Consider the following 22,827-nt stretch of genomic DNA (forward strand, 5'->3'; position numbering starts at 1 on the left):
TTTGTATAAAACATTGAAAATGCTATAAAGAAAAAATATATTCAAATAACTATCGATTGAAAACTTCAACTGATTTTGTAAAACTATAGAAGACAAAAATTAAATCTTTTCTGAAGATTGTTTCCGATTGATAATTTCAAATGGCCATGTTCAGGTACATTCGTGTAATCGGGTCCCGTTGAGCTCCTTGCCAGCCGGTTCGGATTATTTGCATCCCACGACGGACGTCAGTCAGGTATATTCGAGGCCGAGGGATCAAAATAAACATTTTTACTGCGACACGAAGAAAGTATCCCAAAGTTATTGCGTCCATAAACTGGGTATCGTTCGATTTCAATTTTTGATGCCTTGATGTGTTTGAATGTCTAAGAATCGATCTTCAATCGATGTAGCTCGATGACAAACAATTCGGAGAAAAACGTTTGCTTGGCTCGAAGTTAAGGACAACAAGGAAATTTCAAATTTAGAAAATATTCCTGTGAAAGAAATTATTTTCAGGTAAACTTTTTAGGCCGGAAACGGAAGTAAAGTTTTGCACAATACTTAAAATCACAGATGTTTATGGATGGCAATAAACAGGCAAAATTTTCTTCTAGACTACCTACTTCTGTGCAAGTGCTGCCAGTAAAATTGAATTTGAACTAATTCGAAGATCGGAAGATTATTTCGAACAAGACATAATAGAATACGAGGCGTGTCTAGGTTTTGTTTCCCGAAACCTTTTCCCACCTCAGGTATAAAGGCGGCATGGTGCCATGAGATGCGATAGCTTAATTTTTTACACTTCATTCTCAGACATCTACAGGTAAATCGAGAAGTTGTAGGCAAAAGCAGATTCGGAACACTCGTGTCACTTTTTCAGGTACTCAGAATATTACCTATTTAAATATTTTTTGCTTCATCTGAAGAGATCAGTCTACTATTTCTATTCCAAGCGAAAGGGTGCTTTCGACAACTGCCCAAGATGAATTCACCACTACTGAACTTTTTCGGAACATCCGACATCGTTAAACGTATCGAAAAAATCGTAACGGCGCAGATCTGTCGGTTTTGTTTGCGCACAAGTCAACTTTCGCTTATCGATATCGAGGACGAATCCCTTAACGAATTGGTAGAAGCCTATACGTCGTACGATCTGAACCAGGGTGATCAACCGCGATACGTGTGCGTTCGATGCTCCAGGGTCATGACCTTGATCCGAAAGTTCCATTCTGTGCGAACGGAGGCGGTCGAGAAAGTGAAGGGATTTCTGTACCGCAAAGCAGATTGGCCTGGAGCAGTGACGGAGACGTTTGATGAGTTCGATGATATGGAAGACCGCTATGTACGAAGTAGCTCGCCCACATTGGAGAACCCTTCGAAGAGGTTTTGTATGTGGGAAGATTCTGGTGTATCGCAGGGCAGTCTCTCGGAAAGCGATAGCTCTAGTGTGATGTCAATTCCTGCCCGACCATGGTCCGATATTGGAGAGCAATTTTACGCACCGATTGAGAGTGAATCTGAAAAGGAGAAAGATTGCGTACGGTTGGTAAGTTCCGGAACACAAACTGATGCGGAGTTGGAAACGGAGAGCTCAGATTCTGAATCTGAAACGGAAGAAGACGATGAGTCAGAGCCAGACGAATGGGACTACGCGATTGAAGAGGAGGATGAGCATGACAGTGGAATCGAGGAAGAAGACGACGATGGAGATTATTTTAAAAATCTGTTAGATGATCTCGTTAGGTGACGAAGGTACTAGAAAAGGGAGTAGAGTATTCCTATTTAGGAAGGAAAGCGCTTGGTGTCTGAAGTAATATTTTTTCTACCTACAGAACCAAAGAAAAACTCATCGAAGGTACGTTTCATACACATATTTCAATTGTGCTTCATAAAACTTTATCCTAACCGAATTCAAATGACCTTTTTTCCGCTTTCTTATTCAAAACTGTCAAGCTTTATTAGAAAGATTCCGTTAAAATCTTACACTTCAAGTTCAATACTCAATTTTGAAGGCACCATTTGCTTTTCATTAAAAATTTTACCTTTTCATAAAAACACAAAAAGCTTTTCAACAGGATTTGAAAGCGATTTTATACAAGTTTATTTTTATAGTATGATAATGATAGCGCTAAGGATAAGTTGTTAATAAATAAATTAAAAGATTTTTAAAGTTTAAACATCTGTCTTTTTTCTAGTTACTGTATGAAAATTTCAATTCAGCATTTGTGTAACAAATGAGTGATTGATTTCAATTAATGCAAACCCGTTGCTTTTTTCAATTTTTGTAACTTGTGAAAAATTCTTCTAAAGCTAAATGCAGGTGACAAGATAATTTTATTAGGAAGCTAACTTGAGCAAAGAAAAGAAATTCAGGGAAGGTAAATCTTTCCATGAAGTTTATTCATTACTGAAATCTACCCTTCGGAATTCAAAGCCCTTCAAAGCAACAAAAGTTCATTCAAACTGCCCAATTTGTTCAATCAACACACAATGGGAAAACTTGGCCTCAAAATCCCAACAAAATCGAAACGGTAGTATCAAGTACCAGAATTTATACTTATCATACGTGAAATTTTCTCAGAAATTCAAATTGGTCGTCGTATATGGCTGGGGGTATCTCGGTGATTTGATGTTTTACTTTAATTACCCAGAAATAAGCTATTTTCTTAAATGTCTTAATAACATGAGATTGGAAATCATTGCAATTTAATGTAAAACAGTAAAGGGTTTTTAAATACTCAAAATCATATGATTACATTTACAGATAAGAAGATCTCAAGACGCGTCTGTTATACGTCCTTTTACTCCTATGAAGATTTTGCCATTTTATAAAATCTTTGCTTTAAATCACGCTTGAATGTTGAATGGGTTTAAAGAAATGAACATCAAATTGAAGCTTTAGATTATATACAAGTGCGCTCGATCGATCGATCGATCGACTAATGTATGCCAAAGATATGAATGGCAATTTTTATTCAATAGAACTCATTTAAAAGGCTCGTAATTCATGTACCGCTTCATAACTCTTCATGAAACCTCACCAAAACCAAGTTTCTTAAACCAATTCGCATTCGCAGGAACAGTCGCCTAAAACTTCGGTTGGCGCTACGCATCAACTCTCCGTTTTATGAAACTACAGTCGTTCGGAATTGCAACATTATCTGTTTCAAGATTTTGGCACATTTCCTAACTTTTAGTTTCAATAGAAACCAAGTTTCTTAAACCAATTTTGCTCAAATTCATTTTGACGAAGTCATGTATTTTTCTGGGTAGTTATGTGTTATTAGATATCACTTAGATGTTTCCGGTCAGATCGACGGAAGATTTGAACTTCTGATGTATGTATGTATGTAGGTAATCCACCATGGGAGCACAGATTCACCGCAGTTTCGCCAACGTATGCGCTTAATTACATTCTTTGGATTATAAGTTCGGCAACTCTGCAATGCAACTAACCACATACCCGACACCATGGCTTCGTGTGAACTGTTATGTAGTGAATGCTTAGCGTGTAAGTGTATGAGTTTTTTGGATGAACGAGTTAATCACTTACGCAACTGTTTTAAAATCAATAACATTTTGAGTGTCATTAATTTACGACAGCTATTCCCGAGCAGACTTTTATGGCAAAATTATAGCAAATTTTGCTATCACGCCCTGAGAGTTTAATTTGCTCTCATTTTGCTTGACATAAGGTGGTACACAGCAAAAATGAGAGCACAAATTTTCATACTTGGTTAGCAAAGTGATACCAAATTTTGCTAAAACTGAGACCCTAACTACACCTCATTTTCTAATAGCATGGAGAGCACCATGATACCAATATAAGGCATCACATATTTTGTGATGATAGCAAAATTTGACATCGTTATGCTCTCAATTCTTTGAACAAAAAATAGAGGTGTAGTAAAGGTCTAAATTTAAGCAAAATTTTGCATCGCGTTGCTAACCATGTACGAAAGGTTTGCTTTCATTTTTTGCTGTCTAGCAAAATTAAAGCTAATCAAACTTTCAAAGCGTGATAGCAAAATTTGCTATAATTGTGTTGTTAAAGTACGTTTGAGTGGACCTCTCGATATGTGAAATGCGCATTAACAGCCTTGATTGCATAAATTAAGGCGCTAAAATTCACGTCCAAAGCTACTTTAAATTTGTATAGTAATGACTGATGGTCAAATGAGTCGAAACATAAAGTAAAAAATAGTTGACTTACCTACCTTAATTTACTTAAGATTGTTTTAGTTCCTCAATTCATCCATATTCATTTCTCCAAACGATAATCTGGCATTTCTCAACAATTTTAATTTCCATTTGTCCAACCGTTGGATAACAGTCTATCGTGACGGTCATACAAATTACTGGAGATTGACATTTCTGAAAATAAAATATAATAAAGGTGGTCAATGCTTAAGAAATAGTATTTTCAAGCGGTTACATAGTGCCATTACATTTTTTAATTCGAACTAAATTATGAATTTTAATTTGAAATACTTTGCCTTTTGTAAGTATTCATACAATTTTGTTAGCCATTGCTTTTTTGCATATATTCAGGCGTTTAAAAAATATCATTAAAATTTTGTACAACAAAACTGTGTTCAAATTGTATAACACGGATGTTTTAAACGACTCCAATTAGCAACGCCGAACAGATCGTAGTAGTTATCAGATGAAGATGATCAAAGGTATTATCCCCAAATTTTCTGACTAACCACTTGATTTAACTGAATTATTGTTAATTGAAAAAAAATTCTTAATTAATAATCAAAACGTTTGAAAACTTATACAATGTCACAGAAAAATCTTTAAAGAAATACTTGAAAGGATCAAAACATTTATGACATTTTAAGGCTTGACGTGCCATCACGCATCACAACAAAAGATATTGTCTTGTCGAAAAAACTTTTCCTCGATATTCTGATTTATGCAAAACATTTAAACACTTGGAACATAGGTGCTTCTTATGTTGCAATTGTACATTGATTAAAAATCTGTTAAGAGCATAGGATTGGAGTACAGAAAAATTGTGAATATGGCAAAATTTAAATATGAGAAACAGGAATTGCGGTGCGTAGAAGTTTATCGAAAAATAAATCGGGGGAAAAGTACAAGTGAGGTGCGAATGAACTTCTCCAGCAGACTGCTTATGTCAGGAAAAACGATAGAAACCTTAGGTCTTACGCAGTAATAGCAAAATTGACCACTATTTTGTTATATAACCTAGTCTGCTCAGGAATTGGCAACAACATATTTCGCTGGCACACTTTCTACCGATTAAACCGATTAAACGCATAAATTTCCCGAATCGGTTGACTATAAGCGCCTTTGTATAGGCAACGTATTTTTTGCAAGAAATAACTGTGGTAGTGAATTTTGAAACGGGCGAATGTGCCTAATGGAGTTATCAGCTGGGTCCAAAAGAATGTTTGAAGATCTACATTTTTGTAGTATAAAGTTATCTGAATGATTTATTAGGTAATATTTGGTGTTTAAGAAATTAAGAAAACAAAATATTATGTTTGCTGGGAGCTTATGGAGCTGTCAATTCAATTTAAATGTTTTATCATATGTTTGTATAAATGAATTTCATGCAATTCAAGAGCTTACTCAATATGTAAACAGCTCATTTTAAACGCCTCTGTGTAGATAATTTTGTACTTTTTTTTTAATGAATCTCACCAAAATAAAATCCCCGAAAAGATAATTTTTTATCACAAACCTGCTATGAAACAATCGTGAGATATGAAAAAATAGCCCGAATAGTACTTTTTACAGGAGGCAAAATGCAGTCAAAATTTTGAATGTCCGATTTGATATTGGCAAAAGAAAGTGTCCCATTTCTAAAAGAACTACGCTTTACCATCGTTGGTTGATTATTCAATATAGTTCATGACAGAACAAATAATATTTCTAAAAATTTACAGAAGAAGGAATATTTCTAAAAATGAACCAGCATTTGCCAAACGCACTTATCGAATAAAGTTATTCGTTGTGTCCGATCGTTCGAAACACTCCATGGATTGAACGAAAATCGGAATTAAATTTAAAGGTGGAATTTATTTATGATTTGACTGATCAAAAGCGTAAATCGTTATTTGTGGGTTGCATTCTTCAAGGCGCTGAAAACAAAGTGCGATGAAGATAAAAACCTTAATGAATGCAATCCGTTGTTTAATTCTTATGAATCTTGAATAAGTCGATAATAAGAATAATAATAAGAATAAGTGAAGGCGTTAAAATACTTGACTACATTTAATAAAGTTGATACTTACCTTAAGTTCAATCAATTACAGTTGATTGGATTTCCGCACTTCTACTGTAGCATGGTATTTCTCATCCTTTTCTACTTCCGACCATTCAGCAACTGTCATTCGTTGTTGAAAACTGATTGTTGGCAACCGAAAATCCATCCTCAAACTGAGAACGGAGGCTAGGGATTTCCTCAAGCAGCTTCGGGATTGAATAGTTCAATCAGCAGTAATGTAGCATTATGCATGATGCAACCCTGCACTCTGCATTTGCACTCTCTCGGGCGATCTCAGAGGTTTCTTGTTGGAAGCTTGTTTATAATCACCACTATCCCAAAGAATCATCGCGAAAGATTTCTAATGAGTTAATCACCATTATCCCAAAGAATCGTCGCGAAAGAACTCTAATGAGTTGAGTCCGGGAGGATTTGTCAGATGAAAATAAAAAGGTTCCAAAACAAATGGCTCATCTCAGGTAAACGGTTCTTCAATTTTGCTGGCACCTGTGGTGAAAATTTTATAAACAAATAATTGGCAATAGTACCTAAGAACTAAAATTTTACCTTCGTTTGCTTGGACACAACTAAAGTTTATGATATCCTGTCCAACTTTGACCTGATGGTGACAATTAAGTTTCTCAGTAGAGATGTTAGTAGCTCTTTGCTCGGAGAAATCGGACCGTGCACCCTTCTGCATGGTGTAATATACTGGATTGCCTTCATCGGAGGAGTAAGAATTTCGTTCGATAGATGGTTGTTCGTTGCCAGCAAAACAATTTCTTTTAGCCATCTGAACCGGGATTCCAGTGAACGTTGGTCTATCTTACTGATCCTGATTGTTTCCTTCCGGGAGCTGGAAATCAAAAGCAAAAAAGATATTTGGAGTGAAAACAGGGTTATTTACAGTTAGCCTGTTTGGATCCGTAACTGACCGCACTCTTTGTAGTTTGCTCAAGTGAATAAGCTGGCGACGAGCCGATGTTCCGAAGATCTTCAGTCCCGGGAAAGCAATTTCATTACAACGCAAATTATTGTAATGATGAGCAGATTGCGGAAACAATCCACTTTTAAGAAACAACACTGTTTTACCACTGCACAGGGTCACAATCACAACTTTAAAAACATCGGTACTTTTTGTCGACACGCTAACACAATGATTCTTCTACATGACCGCCACAGCGTCGTTCGCCGGATTATTCTCCCAACGGAGCAACTGCAGGAGTTACTTCCGAACCAAATCACAAAACAGTACGGAATCAAAATCAAAACAATCGTCCTCGCGCGATCGATTTGACGTTTCTCTTTTGATGCTCAACTGGGATGCCAGACGCATTTTAATTTCTGATGTTGTTGATTCCTTATTTGAGTTTTATTTTTTATCGACCTGTAGTAGCCAGGTGCTCTGATTTGTCATTAAAACACATACTTTTAACCAACCATCCAGATAAATATTGCTCAGACACAGAATTAGCTATGATTGTTGTTCCGAGTACACAGATTTAACAGACTTTCAAAATTGAATGTTAAAGTCAATACAAATGTATTGAATATGATCCATTAGTGCCATATTATATTGGAATTTAAACCTCGTCTAAATGCACATAGAATAAGTTGAGCCAAAACTGATATGCAACAACATGAATACAATCTCAATTGAACAGAATTGAAAATTTGAGTTATTTTATATCAAAAACTTGAAACAAACACGGATACGAACGATAATAAAATCCCAGCTTCCACGGTTTGCATAGTTTTGTGATTCGCCTGAAGTTTATCGTTTAAGCTAAGGCATCTAAGGAACAACAATAAAATTAGATATGATTGGAAATCCTTAACTTTAACAAAATACAAATCTTAAATCAATTTTTTGACATAATCTGATGAAAATCTATTCATTTATAAAAATAAAATTGATAGCAAAACTAGGCACCAATAAACCATCCATAGCTTTTTGTAATCCCGAGCGCGGGATTACAAATGCAGTTGTTATTTTGTTCTTAGGTTTGTGTTTCATAAGAAAAAAAAAATGAACACCTCAACTATGCCTAGTTTTGCTATCAAATCTTATTCTACACCAAATTTGGCTTTCTGTTTGCTATTGATGCCCAAATGTGGTCTCAGCTTACTGTCAATTAAAAATATATGACACCTTAATTATGCCTAATTCTGCTCTCATATAAAATTTAACAGCAAAAGATGCTTTCAATTTGCTGTACACACCTTATTATGGTTTCAGTTTGCTATCACCTTAGGCATCAAAGTCTGCTCGGGTTACGCATACGTTTAGATACCTGCCCAATTGGCAAATGATTGATCGATCTTATATTTTTACATTAAGCGAGAAAAGGGTTATATAATGACCATCTTACCTTTTAATGAAACTGTCGTCTTACCTTTCAAAACAACTCAAATCTTACCTGCTGTTTTACCCCCAATTTCGTTTACCGACTATTTTTTCATGTCTTTACAGTCTTAATGATTAATCGATTTTCACATGACAGTCCATGGTTCAAGGTGGTGATAATTCAGTATTTAAAACAGAATTGAATGAACTTTCCCAACGAAATAATCACCCACCATTTCCCTTCCCCATTCATTTTTCAATCAACGATTTTTAATTTTATTCAATAGTCACTGTCTTTGTTTTAATGAAAAAAAAGTTCCTTCCTCGATCAACGATCACGTAATATCCACAAGTTTATTTTTAACAACAAAGGATTTGAACGTGCGTATCTACTTTTAAGCGCTTGACCTTCACATCCCGGGCAGATACTTTCTTTCTCACATATTACGCCTCTTTCAGCGACTTTCAAGACTGGTCTTAGGGAAAAAAACAGCTTCTTTTACCTTTTTTTAATTTCACGCTAAGCAAAAACGAAAAAAACCATGCCAGTATTCACAATTTACGCAAATTGTTTCAGTTTAATTAATCCACCAAACACATTTTCTGAAAAAAGCTTTACTAAAAATGTCTTAATTTAAGAGAACACATCAAAGTCACATTTATATATTTTGTCAAACGAATTCAGCATGACTAAACTTCTTTTTTCAGCCGCGTTCATTACACCCACACATCTAAGTGGATCGATTTCTCAATAATCGCCATTTCACTAGAACTTCGGTATCGATTTTTGAATACGGCGAATGCGCCAAGACCTTTGTTTGAAGAAAAACGCATTCCAAGTTTCAAAAAATAAAATCAATTTTCCATTTAGCTGCGTACAATCATTTTCCTAAATAGTTCGCTAAAATGCTTTCAAATTGATTTAATTTCATCACCCGATCGATAAATATAGCTTTTCCGTACTAATTACTTCAAAAAATTAATAAATATAACTGTGGGCCCTTTTACCACAGACTGCTGCTCTCATTTTGTTCATTCGCCAAATTGGAGCGCCCTTTTGAATTCCAGAATGACTGTTCGCCTTTTGGATCACTCAATAAAGAAGCAATATTCAAGCTAATTTCGGGTCCAAATGATCACATTATAACATTAGCACATTCAAAGATCTTATAAATACTAATTTGTGCATCTCCTCGTCCTGGAAAACAAATTTCAAAAACTTCCATGCCATTTTTCTATCTCGAAATAACTGTTGGCCTTTTTGTTCGCGACGAAATTTTGAGGGGAATGGGCGAATGAACTGTGGGTCTACACACTCATAAAAAAGCTATTCGCCTTATTTAAAAAAAAAATAAATTTAACTTCACTAAAATAAGAAAAATCAAAGAAGATCATATTTTCGGATGTAAAATAAACAGTTTAACGCATTTATGTGATTATCTGGATTTGTTTACAGTTGGCGCATTCGCCGTATTCAAAAATCGATACCGACTTCTTTTTCAGCGCACGTCACACTGCTCGAATTCTCCAAACTTGCGAGCACACTCTTTGAAAATGCCACCAGATCGAACAGGAAGCCCCTGGTTCTTTCATTCAAAACACCATCCCGAAAACGAACACAGTAGTAGGCTGTGGAATTTTGAAATTTGCATCTGTTCGAATCTTTGCTTGGCCCTCTAGCCCTTTAGTTCGTTCGCTGATTTGCCTTCCTCACTTGCACCTCACTTCCTCCGCATCAAGCCCACCGCACAGAAAGTAAGCCATCACCTACAAGAACCATCAATGGAGCCATAATTTTTTTTCACTTTTACCATCGGATCACCAAATTTCATACATTCCACTATCATTTAAGCCTCAGGTCCTACTCTAAACCTGATTTCTACTTAATACTCTTTCGTTTACACAATGCACGCAATGCACATGTTACACCTCAATTCTTCTTCAAATGCCAGGCCATTTCACTCAATAAAAAGCCACAAGTTTTCAACATTTAGTGGCATTGCCATCGATCTTACACAGATGTTCTTTTAGACTGATGCCATGCTGAGGCGACAAGCAGCGCAACACGTTCACATGACAAACCTGCTCTCGACGGAAGATTTGAACTTCTGATAAAGTTTTATTTTTTCAAGTCAGTCAACCTGCAGCTTCAAATTTTCTCAGATTTTAAATCTCTATTTTCCCACTGTGCGATGTCTGGGAAGACGGAAGTTTCCCAACCAAATAATTGGTATTTACGGACAATTCAAACAATTTGCAAGAGATTTTCATCAAATTGTGTGAAAATGCATATATTTGAAGCAAAAAAAGATGAAACGAAAGGAGATGTTTCCATTTAATTAACAGAAATCATGAATCACGAATTAACAGAAAACACCCACGTTATTTCAATCGAATAATGAAAATCTACAATTTTGATTATTTTTTATACATAATAGTCCACATGCGGTTATTCATGAGATGTCTTTCTTGTAACGATCAAAATTTGCATGTTGTTTTTAGCGGGTGATCCCAAACTTTTTTCCAGCAGTGTATGTCCATAATAAGGAACACTTTTCTCAGTGTGTTCCTAATTATGGACAGTGTATGACCCAAATTCACTCTTCAAATACACTTGATTTTTCACTTAAAAACAAGGATCCAGTGATTTTCTTCCATTCAAGTGCGACATATACATTTCTTTTGGCAGTCACTTAAATTTCAAGTGAATTCATCCATATTTACTTCAGTTGTCACTTGAATTTGAATTGAGAAAAAATATTCACTTCCCCATCACTTGAATTTCAAGTGAATGTCGGGTTGTAATTGTGTTTATTTTCAGAGTTCAAAATGGCAAATTCTAAAGAGCAGCGTTTAAAGCTTATGCTGGATTTGGATTTTCCTAATTCTTTACTAGGCGATATTGGCGGTAGTTTGTGTTAAACGTGATGTAAGAAAAAGTTATTTAAAGGTGTTATCATGCTTCAGCTTGTGGGTTGAACTGGACAGATTTTCTGGTTTGCAGCAGGGAAGATTTAAAAGTCGCACTATCTGCAGTCACCGATCTGCCTTGGGATTACGATGGAATTTCCCAATCAATAAATTTATGGCGAAAGCGTAATGTAAGTATTTGAAATCGAAGTGGTGTTCTATAAATGTTCTTTTATTTAAAAACGCAAGAGATAATTAACTAGAAACTTACTTAGAAATTCAGATAAATTTCACTCGAACCTCAAAGTGTAATTCACTTGACCGGTCACTTAAGTGAATTTACTTGACTCATCACTTAAAATTCAAATGAAATTACGTATGGCGAGAATTTACTACAGATGTCACTTATTTTTCAAGTGAAAATTATTTTGGGTGTAGCCAAAGTCATATTAGGCTTCTGAAATGAATCTGAATGACGAAAAGTTGTTAAAACTAACTCTATCTTAACTTTATTTACAATGAATTTGGAAATAGATGGTTAAGTTAAAATATGACAGGGTTAGATGCCTTACTTGGGACTCTTTAAGCGGTGGTTTTCAAATAAACATGATTTTCTCATAAATGGACGGGAGGTTTATATCTTTCAGGAAATTTATATATAGTACATGATCTTAACTTCAAGTTTCAATGAAAACTTTCAACATTGGGTTCGCCGTTATTGAAAGATTTGCAAAGATATGGATGATCCAAATTTCCATCTTTGAACCTACTGTTCCTATTTTGGTACTGAACTGGTTCCTTTCATTGGACCTAGAACTAAAACTCCTATAAAAAGTATGATTTTTCGAAAATATACAACTATATATAATACAAAAATTGGTCTTCAACTAAATATCAAAAAAAGTATTTCAGTTTTAACTATTAAAAATTCTTCATTTTTTGTTAAGAATTTCTCAAACACTTTTACTCCTTGTCAGCTCTACCAGCAGAACCTTTTTTTTGATTACTTACTTGTAGTTTATTTGCGTAAAGCTGACAAAACATGTTAGAAATGTTCAATGATGGTTCTGAATTATGCCACAATCAAAAATTTGCTCTTTTGTTGATTTGTTTATATTGAAAAAAAAAAATTTGGTGATGTCAAGTCTGAAAATGGAACATCAAAGTTAACAGTCTCCTATTTTTGAACCCAATAAAAAATTTCAATTGATTTTCTTTTATTTTAGGAAAAATAGGTAGAATGGTTCATAATCTTCACAGTGAGAGTAAATACCCTTTAACATTTGGCTTGGACAGTAAAAAAAATGTGATTTTTCCTTATTCACTCTAATTTCTCGAAGCGCGCCCTAATAATTGGGCTTTCTGATAAACCACTGATGAGGAGGTATATTTTTAAAAACAATGAAGTTTTATCAGAAAGACTTTTTATTGCAAAAAGCGGTACACAGCAAGAAAAATTCGTGTAAATTTAGATCGAAAACGATGCACGAAAACGGAACATCGATTTCGATGTAAAATTCTAACACGGTTTATTTTTTTCCAGGATGTAATTTTTGAGGCGTGTAAATTTAGATTGAAACCAATGCACGAGATCGGATCACAAAAGCCGTCGTGTAAAAATACACAGGGATGTAAATTTTTAAATTTATTATCGTAAATATTGATATTTTTGCTAAATATTCAGGTTTTTGCTTTTGTCTTTGAATGAATACGCCCACACGTATTATTTTTAATTAACATTTATTTACAAAACTGAAAATTAAAACACCATCACGGAAAGCGTCAAGCTGGAATTGTTGTTGCATCCGATGATTCCCAGGACGGGGATGTTTTTAAAGTTCAGCGTCATCAGTATCCTCGAATGGTTCCGGAACATCACGATCTTTCGGTCAGCACTTGGACACTTGAATTGATCTGACAAAAGTTTGTCCGGTCTATCAGCCTCTGCGAAAAAATCTGACCTTGCTGTAATGGAGAAAAAACTAGTCAGTTTCAAACGCATTCTTCATTTCACGTATACTTACGACTTTAAAAGACTCGAGAAGTGCTGCTGTAGGTAGCTACGCCTTTGATCCACTCGTTTCCGAATAATTTTTCGACTTGTTTACTTTGTGCGCAAACTAACGAAATATAAAAAGGCAGAAGTTAAATGTTTGCATTCAATTTTAAATCAAACAGATCTAACTTTACACGGTTTGTGACATAAATTTCATTGACCGGTTGATTTTTGCACGACGCTATGTAAAATTACATCAAAACAGTTTATTTCTATCCTATTTTTGAAAAAAGTCTAATATTACATCAAAAGGAGTTTAAAATTACATATTTTTGCAATTACACTCAAGAAAAAATAGATCACTCGTTTTTTAGATTCCGTGTACTTTTAGAATTTTTTTGCTGTGTATGGTAGGATTCAGGAAGAATAAGAGTTCATTGTGTGCAAAGGAGTATTTTTATCCTTTGCTAGCAAAATGATTTAAATACAATTTTCGGCATTTTAGGACTAAAGTAGGCTCTAGGTCAAAAGTAGGAGCACTCACCCTATTTTGTCTTAACTTCAGTGTACTCTTAAGTTAAAAATATCGAAAACATATTTTTGCAAGGTTTTACATAACGCGACACTACCAAATATGGGAAATAGTTTCAAATACTGTGGCTGAATTCAAAGGAATCATCGACTGCTTTGCATTATTTTATTTACATAGTATTCCGTCTTACGACATAACTTGACGAACATAATTCCTAAAATTCTGCTTTGCAATCATAGTTTTATTCAGCTAAGAGGTTCTTCTCACCTTTTTTTTTTTTTTTTTTAATATAAGTGATTTATTCCAGATTTGAAAACTTAATTGAATTTGCAAAAGTCAACGCTACTCAAAACTTCCAGCTGCGCTTCAATCAACGTACAACTCAAACTAATGGACTCCGTAATTCAATTAACATTTATTATCTCTGACGCGATTGCGGGATGCTCCGACTAGAAAAGATGACACAGCGACAAATGATCATTTGTCTTCTGCTAATCAAAACGCTTTCATCTTCTTCAGCTTCATTAACAGTATCAATTAGGAGTTTGCATTTCGCGACCACCGACATCGTTCCATCGGAAGAAGAAAAAAGGCTAAGATTCCCAAAGCTGTGCCACGATGAGAAAGCTTCCCAGACAATTTGCAACCGATAGTCCGGGACCATCAATTCATCGTTATAACGAAATTAGTCGGAATATATAATTCACTTACAGGACAGGGGAAGCAAAGCTGAACCAGCTTTTAGCGATTATTTGATCAAATAAATAAAACGCAGTCAGATTCGTCGTTCGGTTCAGCGGAGCAGAAACAAGAGACAAGAACCCTTTTTCCCGGATAGGAGTCTTGGCACCGAATCTGAAGTGAGAGAGAGATAGAGCCTTCGAGATTTCGGAAACCAAGCCGAGGCTCCAACCAAACAGGGAGCCATAAATCATCGATCTGAGTTCGACGGAAATAAATTTCATTTTTCATAATTTAATATTCCGAACGGATTCATCTGCAATTCGAAGAGACTGGCGAAGGTATTGGATGTGTAGCATTTTTTTGCTCACTCTTATTGAAAAAGAATGAAAATATAAACACTGGTTGATGTTTGCAGTTTATCTTTCTCATCGATGGCAGGTATTATGCATGCCAAAGTGGCCTTCGATGTATGCAGTAAGTATCTCATATCTGTCTCTACTAAAGATATTAAATTTGAAGAAATGAACACAAATGCTTATTTGAGAAATTCTAACAATAAAAATTTAAAAAATCTTTTGGTGTTTTTCCATCCACGATTTCAACGATACAGTACTCTCACGTAAATTAAACCGATCGCGATTTTTGGGCGCAAAAAACAATTAGTGGCGATTCAAGATACTTTATTCCTGTGATTGCTTGATCCCTTCGCCATATCTCGAAACTGGTATGTTTTACAAACATCAAATGTTATTAAAAAATGTGCTATACATATAAAACAAAACTATTATTTCAACAATTTTTTTAAATTTCATTTTTTGAGTTATTGAAATTTGTTTGAAAAATATATCAAAATTTGACTTTTTTCGGGCTGTGAACAAAGTGCGGGTGGACTGTATTAAGTTGGATTGGCGTGGGCGTTGGATAATCGACATAACCTGATGAAGGTTGGCGGTTTTAGCATTAGTGAAATGCTAGCCGGGTATACCTTGGAATTGTACGCCTCGATGATGCAGCACATGCATGTGGATGGAACTTTTCAAGGGAACTTAGATTGCACTTGGAGATCCTACCTTGATATGTGTATGCTCGTAGTGCTACCGGTAAACAACTGCAACTTCAACCAATAGTGCAGGGGTGTCAAGTAGTTTAGCAAAGTAAAAAATTACAATGCGGGGTAATACCGCGATAGATCAATTTAATGGTCGCAGTGGGCTCTCTCCGCAACAGGAAAAAAAAATCGGGGAGGACGGATCCACTTTGGAATGAATTAAACTGGTAATCACAGTTCAACAAACTTTAACTTTTATCATTAAGAGCAACGAGATAAACGTATGAAAACTTTCTATTAAATGACCGTTAATAGAAAGTTTTCAGGCTGTATCTGAACAATCGGCTCAAAGCATGCGTCGCCAAAAATGTTGTGCTTTAAGCTGTAGCGAACCCAACCGACAGTTCGGTTTTCATCCCTTCATGCCTCCTGTTTCGAAAAAAATTTCATCCTAACTGTCGGCTGCAGGGCGTGACAGTTTGGGCAGGACTGTCACGGGTGACTACCCATGCCTGATCGTATGCGCTGCTGCTCGGTTTCGAATAGATCGAACGAGCCATCTATTCGCACCGAGCAGCACCATACGATCGGCGCGTAACGCGATATGTGGTGCCGGTGCAGGTTAGGCGAAAAGGGGTGGGGAGGGGAGGGTGATTGGGGTGATCACCACCCGCAGTAGCGTCAAGCAAAAGGAAAATACATTCATTCGAAATCAATTCAGCACGAGCGAATCTCGGCTACAGTTGGACGGAGTAAGTAGTACTGTCATGCGAAATTCAACGCATTGAAAACTGTCACGAAGATTTTCCTAAAACTGTCACGAAGCTTAAAAAAATTTCATACCCACGAACAAACTCTCGCATGAGGTAAAATAAGCCATCGCTGTACATCGCACGACCGCTTCTTTTAAAACTGTCGGGAAAGAAATATTCGGGAAGTTTTCATCGAGGTGCATGTGCGACATTCGCAAGAATACTGTCGTTCGCCAGTACTTTTCGGAAGCCTGGGCAAAACCTTTCTATTCTTTTGGCTCGTTGCTGATCCTGGAACTGCTGGTAAAATTGATGGAGTTCGTTACTGGCTCCTTTGAAGTTTGTTGCATTGCCATTTCTCGGCGTCTGATGAACCTCTCCAGGGCAGCGATAATGCATCGGTTTTCAAATTTGACAGATGGATTGCTTTTGCGACCGTGCACACGAACACCGAAACGTATTCTTTGACCACCTTCGGACGATAGGTATCTTGTTTTAGTTGCATCGGACCAGCATAATCGACTCCGGTGATGTTGAATGGCGTGGAAAACACCACACGTTGTTTAAGCAATTCACCCATCAGTTGCTGGCCGTTAGTTGGATTCACACGGAAACACTTGATGCATTGCCGAGTAACATTGCGAACGGTTGAACGGGCGTTGAGCAACCAGAGACGTTGTCTAAGCGCTGAGATGAGCCCTCTCGGACCCAGACGGAGAAGCTCAAGATGCATAGCTCGGACCAGTAGCTTTGTGACCGGATTGTTATTTGGTAGGATGAGCTGATGCTTTGATTCGTCGGGCAAGTTGGAATGTCTCAGTCGATTATGGGATGGGATTAAAGGCCCCTAACCGTTGGCATGGGACACCTATTCGGACTCGTTTGAGTTCCTCGTCAAATTCCAAATGTTGAATAACACTAACGATGACCAACATGGAATTTCGAAACTCTTCGATAGTCAAATGCGGATGCAACACATGTTCCTTTTTTGGCTTGCGGCGATTGTTAAGATACCTCAACGCCCAGGCGATAACTCTTTGCAACTTTCGGAAACAACTTACAGCGGTGAAAACGTCCAACGGTTTTTGATTGGTTATTACCAGAGTAGTCACCAAGTTGACTTTTAACTCCGGCAATTCATCATCGGGGATGTCTTCTGGGTGCTCTCCAATGTTAATTGCTTCGCTCAAGAATTTTTGATTTTTGATTTGCTACTCAGCAAGCGAACCTTACAAGAACCATCGGGGAAAATTCTTTGTAGACACATGCACCATATGCTGAAGCGTCGGCGAATGTCACTTGGCGAGGGATAACAATTTCGTTGAGGTGAGACAGTGACTCTCGGAGCTCGTTCCAATGCTTGAGGCTATCGTTGTCGAGATGATCATCCCAATCCAACTTCTTTTGCCAAAGTTGTGAACCAGAAGTTTGGCGATGACGATGGTTGGCGATATCAATCCCAATGGATCGAACAATTTGGCGATTTCGGAACATACAATTCATTTCGTGGTGGTTTCTTGCTCATTCATTTGTTGACAGGAAAACCACCCTTCAGCAGAACGGCCTTCAGTTGTTGTTGAATTTCAATGAAGTCGTCGATGTTTTCGGAACCAGACATGATGTCGTCAACATAGCAATCATGTCTCAGAATGTCAGCAGCTTTGAAGACGTTGTCTCCTTCCAACCTGTATACACATCTCAGGTGGTGATGGAAATCCCGTGCTAAGTGTTAGTAAAAGTTTTTTTTTGTAAACATTGTAACCATGCCAATTCGTGACGTCAGTTGCATTTTCGAACAAACAACCATCACCGCTGTACCAGTAAAAACTAGAGAAAAAACCATTGCCAACTGCTGTTTACGATTCTCGCCTAGGATACATAAACATCCTGGCAAGTGACGTAGGCTTTGTTTACCGTTTTACTTTTTGAATTATGAGCTCTGTAATAGTGTGCGTGTTTCTTCATCACCTTCTTTGTACCACATTGGTCTCCTTCGTCGTCGGCAAGTTGTATCAAGCACCAAGTTGCTTGAAACGGAGCTGATGCGGTCCCATAGGTGACGGTTGTCAACTCTAGAACCTGCAGGGGCTGTTCCGGGTTTTCTCTCCAGAAAATGCGTTGATAGCCAGAGTCGTCGGGATGCACTCGTACTTGTCGGTACATATAGGCAATGTCAGCCGTAAAAACGTAACGGTGAGGGCGTTGTTCAGAAAAAGACCAGACAGGGATGAGTTTCATCCATCGAACACATAGATCGATTGGGACTTCGACCTTTCGTTTCTCCAGACATAGCGTGTTGAAAGATCTGCCAGATGTTGAAGATCATTTTTTATCACTTCAAAATGTTTCTCATATGAAATATGTCAATCGTGAGAGTATAATATTAGTTTCGTAATGTTTTATTTTCAAACCAAAATTAAATTTTCATCATTAAAAAAAAAATTAATCACAATTTATGTTATGGGTTTTATTGATTGCTTGAGTCCAAAATGATATAATTTTCTTCTGAATGGCTCGTGATCACAGTTTTTCACAAAATTACTAATGTCCAATAACCAATATTTATTGAGAAATTATCTGAAAAAAAGGACTCAAAAACTGTTTTTATCTAAAAATAAGAAAATGGCGCCTTTAAGTATGTAACTTTTAGAATTATGTTTATCTGGCACATTCAAATTGTGGAATGATAACTAATATGGCCGAAAATTTTCAACGAACTTTTATCTTTGAATTTTGCTATATTTTTTGCCAACGGTTAGGGCACCTTGAACAAAAGATCAAGTCTCTTTTGATTAAAAAAAATATCACAATTTTTTTTTCGTACCACGAAAATGCTTCTAGTTTATATACAGGTTCATGTGTCGTTCTAATTTTCCGAGTATAAAAACTTTGAATTATGTTATCGTAGTCGAGCGCATCCTTCAGTACCAACAGCGCCCGCCTTAGTAACGACTAATGTACAGACCCTCTTCGTTTTTGGCAACACGCCTGTAGATTTTATGTTACCAAAATCGAATGTTTTTATGTCACTTTTTTGTTTTTTATTATCATCTCAAATTAATCAAAATTGATGTAAAACATAATATTAGAATTTTTTTTTAAATTTGGCTTAATTATATTAGTTTTATATTTATTTTGATTGATTTGAAATGAAAATAAAAAGCATAAAAGTGACCTCTTTTTTGGATGTTTTATATGAAAAACCACTCGCAAAAAAGTAATGTTGAAAAAACTGAAAATCGATTAATTTTTTTTAATAGTTATAACTTAGAACCGATTATTGCTACAGTAATGACTTCTTTGACACAGTGGCTAAAATTGGTACAAGCAAAAAACTTTTTTCGTACAATATAGCTCTAAAATGGATATTAAAAGAATTTGTTTTCCCAATTCACTGCTAGGTGGATTAATAAAATTTTCAAAAAAACTAATTTTATAGCCCTTAAAATGTTGGTCATTTGTCTCGAAGACACTATAGTAGACTATAGTAAACGCATATTTTCGACAGAAAATAGTTTGACCGCCTATTTCATGTTTTACTCCTGTGTGCGCCGGTTGGAGAATCCAGATGTGAAAAGGGCATACGTTGAACAGCTAGAATCACGAGGCTCGGAATTGCCGACAGACGGAACAGTCGAAGAACAGTGGTGTGGAATCAAGAATGCCTTTATCACGACGACGAGCCATGGTTCTCTCGGTAAAGTTTGTGGAAGAAGAAGTGAGTGGATGTCGGATGAAACTTGGAGGATGGTCGATGATCGGAGAAAGGCGAAAGTCGGAATTGAGCAGGCATGTACCGGGTCAGCCAAAGCAGTCGTCCGTTCATGATATACGGAGCTGGAAAAGGCAGTTAAACGAGCTTGTAGACGAGACAAGAGAGCCTGGACACATTCCCTAGCCGAAGAGGGAGAAAGAGCCGCCGCTATCGGAGATATTCGATCACTTTATGACATTTCTCGCCTTAGTGGTGCAAGGACTTATGCTAGAATGCCGCTAAAAGACCGAGCAGGTCAGTTATTGACCAGTCGAACAGATCAAACGATGGACGGAGCATTCCGAACAACTCTCTCGAGTCACGAATACCGATGACCAACAGAACCCGCAGCTCGAAGCGCCAACAGTAAGTCGCTTTAATGGCGTCAACTCGGAAGCTCCCTCGCTGGCTGAAATAGAAGCGGCAATCAAAGGCATGATATCCAACAAAGCACCTCGGATCGATTGCACCCCTGCTGAAATGCTGAAAGCCGACGCTGCCCTGTCGAAACAAATGTTGCACCGTCTTTTCGCTGACATCTGGAATACTGCAACATTCCCGGCCGACTGGATGCATGGTATCCTCGTAAGGGTCCCTTTCTTGCACGACAGTGTCCTGTCCGAACGTATCCCGGCAACTGCTGGAATGAGACAGGGATGTATCTTATCACCGCTGCTTTTTCTAATCGTAATGGATGAGATTCTGACTGGATCGATCGACTGTGTACCGAACCGAAGAGAGCAAATTCGTCGACCTCACCGAAATCTTCAAGGCAGCAGATCTCAAGGTCAATGTTGGAAAGACCAAGTCGATGGAGATCAACATAGAAAATCCCTCCAGTTTCATGGTAGCTGGGCAACAAGTTGAAAAGGTGGAGTGCTTCCAGTATCTTGGCAGCCAGATAATGCCTGATGGTGGTACCGAGAAAGACATCGAAACCCGGATCAGAAAAGCCCGATTTGCATTTGCGAGTAACCGCAACATCTAGCGCGTACGTCAGATATCTCTACGAACGAAAATTCGAATCTTTAACTCAAACGTCAAATCAGTATTGCTGTACGGGTGCGAAACTTGGTGCACATATGCGGTAACGATGCGAGCACTGCAAGTATTTGTAAATTTGTAAACTTAGTTATTGATGATTATGTGGAAGAATATCATGTTGATCAAAGTTACCCCAATGATCAAAGTATCCCCATTTTACGGTAGTCCTCATTATATGGCGTTGATTTACACCGGAGTTTTTGAACATCTTTGCGATTCTCAGAAAGATTCAGTTTGCAAAGGATTAATGATTCTGTGCATAATAAGATTTATCCTGCTAACAGAGCATTTTTAGCTAATTTCTATTTTTATGAAAATCAATTCACAGTGGGACTACTAGGAGGATTCATCGTTTCCAAATCACCGGTTCCGGGTCGATTTGTAAGCATTTGCCACATCGGATTTATATTATGATAAAGACGTTATTTCTGACTGTTTCGCCAAGCTGCACACTCGAAGCTGCATATAATTTTTTTTTGTGTTATTCAAAAATTTTGCCTGGCCTGACTTTTCTTTGTACTATGCCCAGAACAAATATGCTCCCTTTATTGTTGCGATACACAACTATCCGCTTGCCGGATCTGAAGGAAGAAACATGGCTGAGCCGTAATCTCGATGCAGCAACTCGTCCCATTCCAGGTATTCCGGATTTATCTTCAGTTCCTTCTTTTTTTCCTAAGGGATCAACTGAAGGTGACGACGACGCTAAGAATGGTAGAGATTCCTGAGCTCACGATACTGAAGATGACTTTATTGAAATGACAACCATCGCATAATTTATGCGCCATGGGAGGTTTTTGGTTTGATGTCTCACCAGCAGTATTTAAGTACAGGAAAACTCTTTTAACTCTTCAGTGGATAAATTGACATAACAATTCATCGTTAGGCAAGTTACTGAAAGATTTTCAAGGTTGTCCACAAAAGGGATTCTAAAGAAAATTACTGATACAAAGTTAAAGCAAGTTATTTATAAAAAGATTTTATAATTAACAATTTTTTAAAACACAGAATATAACGCTTGATTTGAAAGTTTTTGAATAGGGTAACGGACTTATTTTGGACCAGGGGACTTTATACAATGTCTCTAATGATGCAACTTATCATGTAAACAATTAGTGTAATAAATTCAGAGCCCGTGCTTCAACTATATATGATCAAAATTTTCATGATTAGTTGCGTTATAAGAGGGATAACTAAGGTAGTCCAAAATAAATTCCCTGGTCGAAAATAAGCCCGACCTCATGAGCTTATGAATTGAACTTGTGAATTAATACGTTTATTTTGAAAAGAAACTAAATTTCAGCTACATCTGTTAGCCAAATGTGACTTTTCGCGTATTTAATAAGCGTTACAAATTTTATATTAACTTCTGAATTGTTCATCAGTGTCACATGAATCTCACAATGTACAATCAAATGGTAGATATGCACTTTAACCTTTTTTACTGAATGTTGTTAACCAAACCAATCCGGGGTGCTCTCCAGTGTGATTTGTTGAAGACTATAAAGTAGGAGGTAAGTAAATAAATGTCCATCTC

The 22,827-nt window shown here is 36.9% G+C and overlaps 2 protein-coding genes across 2 annotated transcripts; one reads left to right on the forward strand and one right to left on the reverse strand.

The window, feature by feature from the left end:
- The first annotated feature begins 811 nt into the window (after positions 1–811).
- On the forward strand, positions 812–2,097 carry LOC129758356 (uncharacterized). Its single transcript, XM_055755863.1, has 2 exons — positions 812–862; positions 916–2,097. Exon 2 carries the CDS (start codon positions 965–967, stop codon positions 1,727–1,729), a length of 765 nt encoding a protein of 254 aa, XP_055611838.1. The 5' UTR covers positions 812–862; positions 916–964; the 3' UTR covers positions 1,730–2,097.
- A 15,920-nt stretch (positions 2,098–18,017) lies between these two features.
- Positions 18,018–18,655, reverse strand: LOC129753009 (uncharacterized). Its single transcript, XM_055748803.1, has 2 exons — positions 18,472–18,655; positions 18,018–18,214 (listed from the first exon to the last, which is right to left on the reverse strand). The coding sequence occupies exons 1-2, from the start codon at positions 18,653–18,655 to the stop codon at positions 18,018–18,020; spliced, it is 381 nt and encodes a 126-aa protein (XP_055604778.1).
- Positions 18,656–22,827: the final 4,172 nt, after the last annotated feature.

The sequence above is a fragment of the Uranotaenia lowii genome, chromosome 3 (assembly GCF_029784155.1).
Source record: "Uranotaenia lowii strain MFRU-FL chromosome 3, ASM2978415v1, whole genome shotgun sequence".
Taxonomy (NCBI): Eukaryota; Metazoa; Arthropoda; class Insecta; order Diptera; family Culicidae; genus Uranotaenia; species Uranotaenia lowii.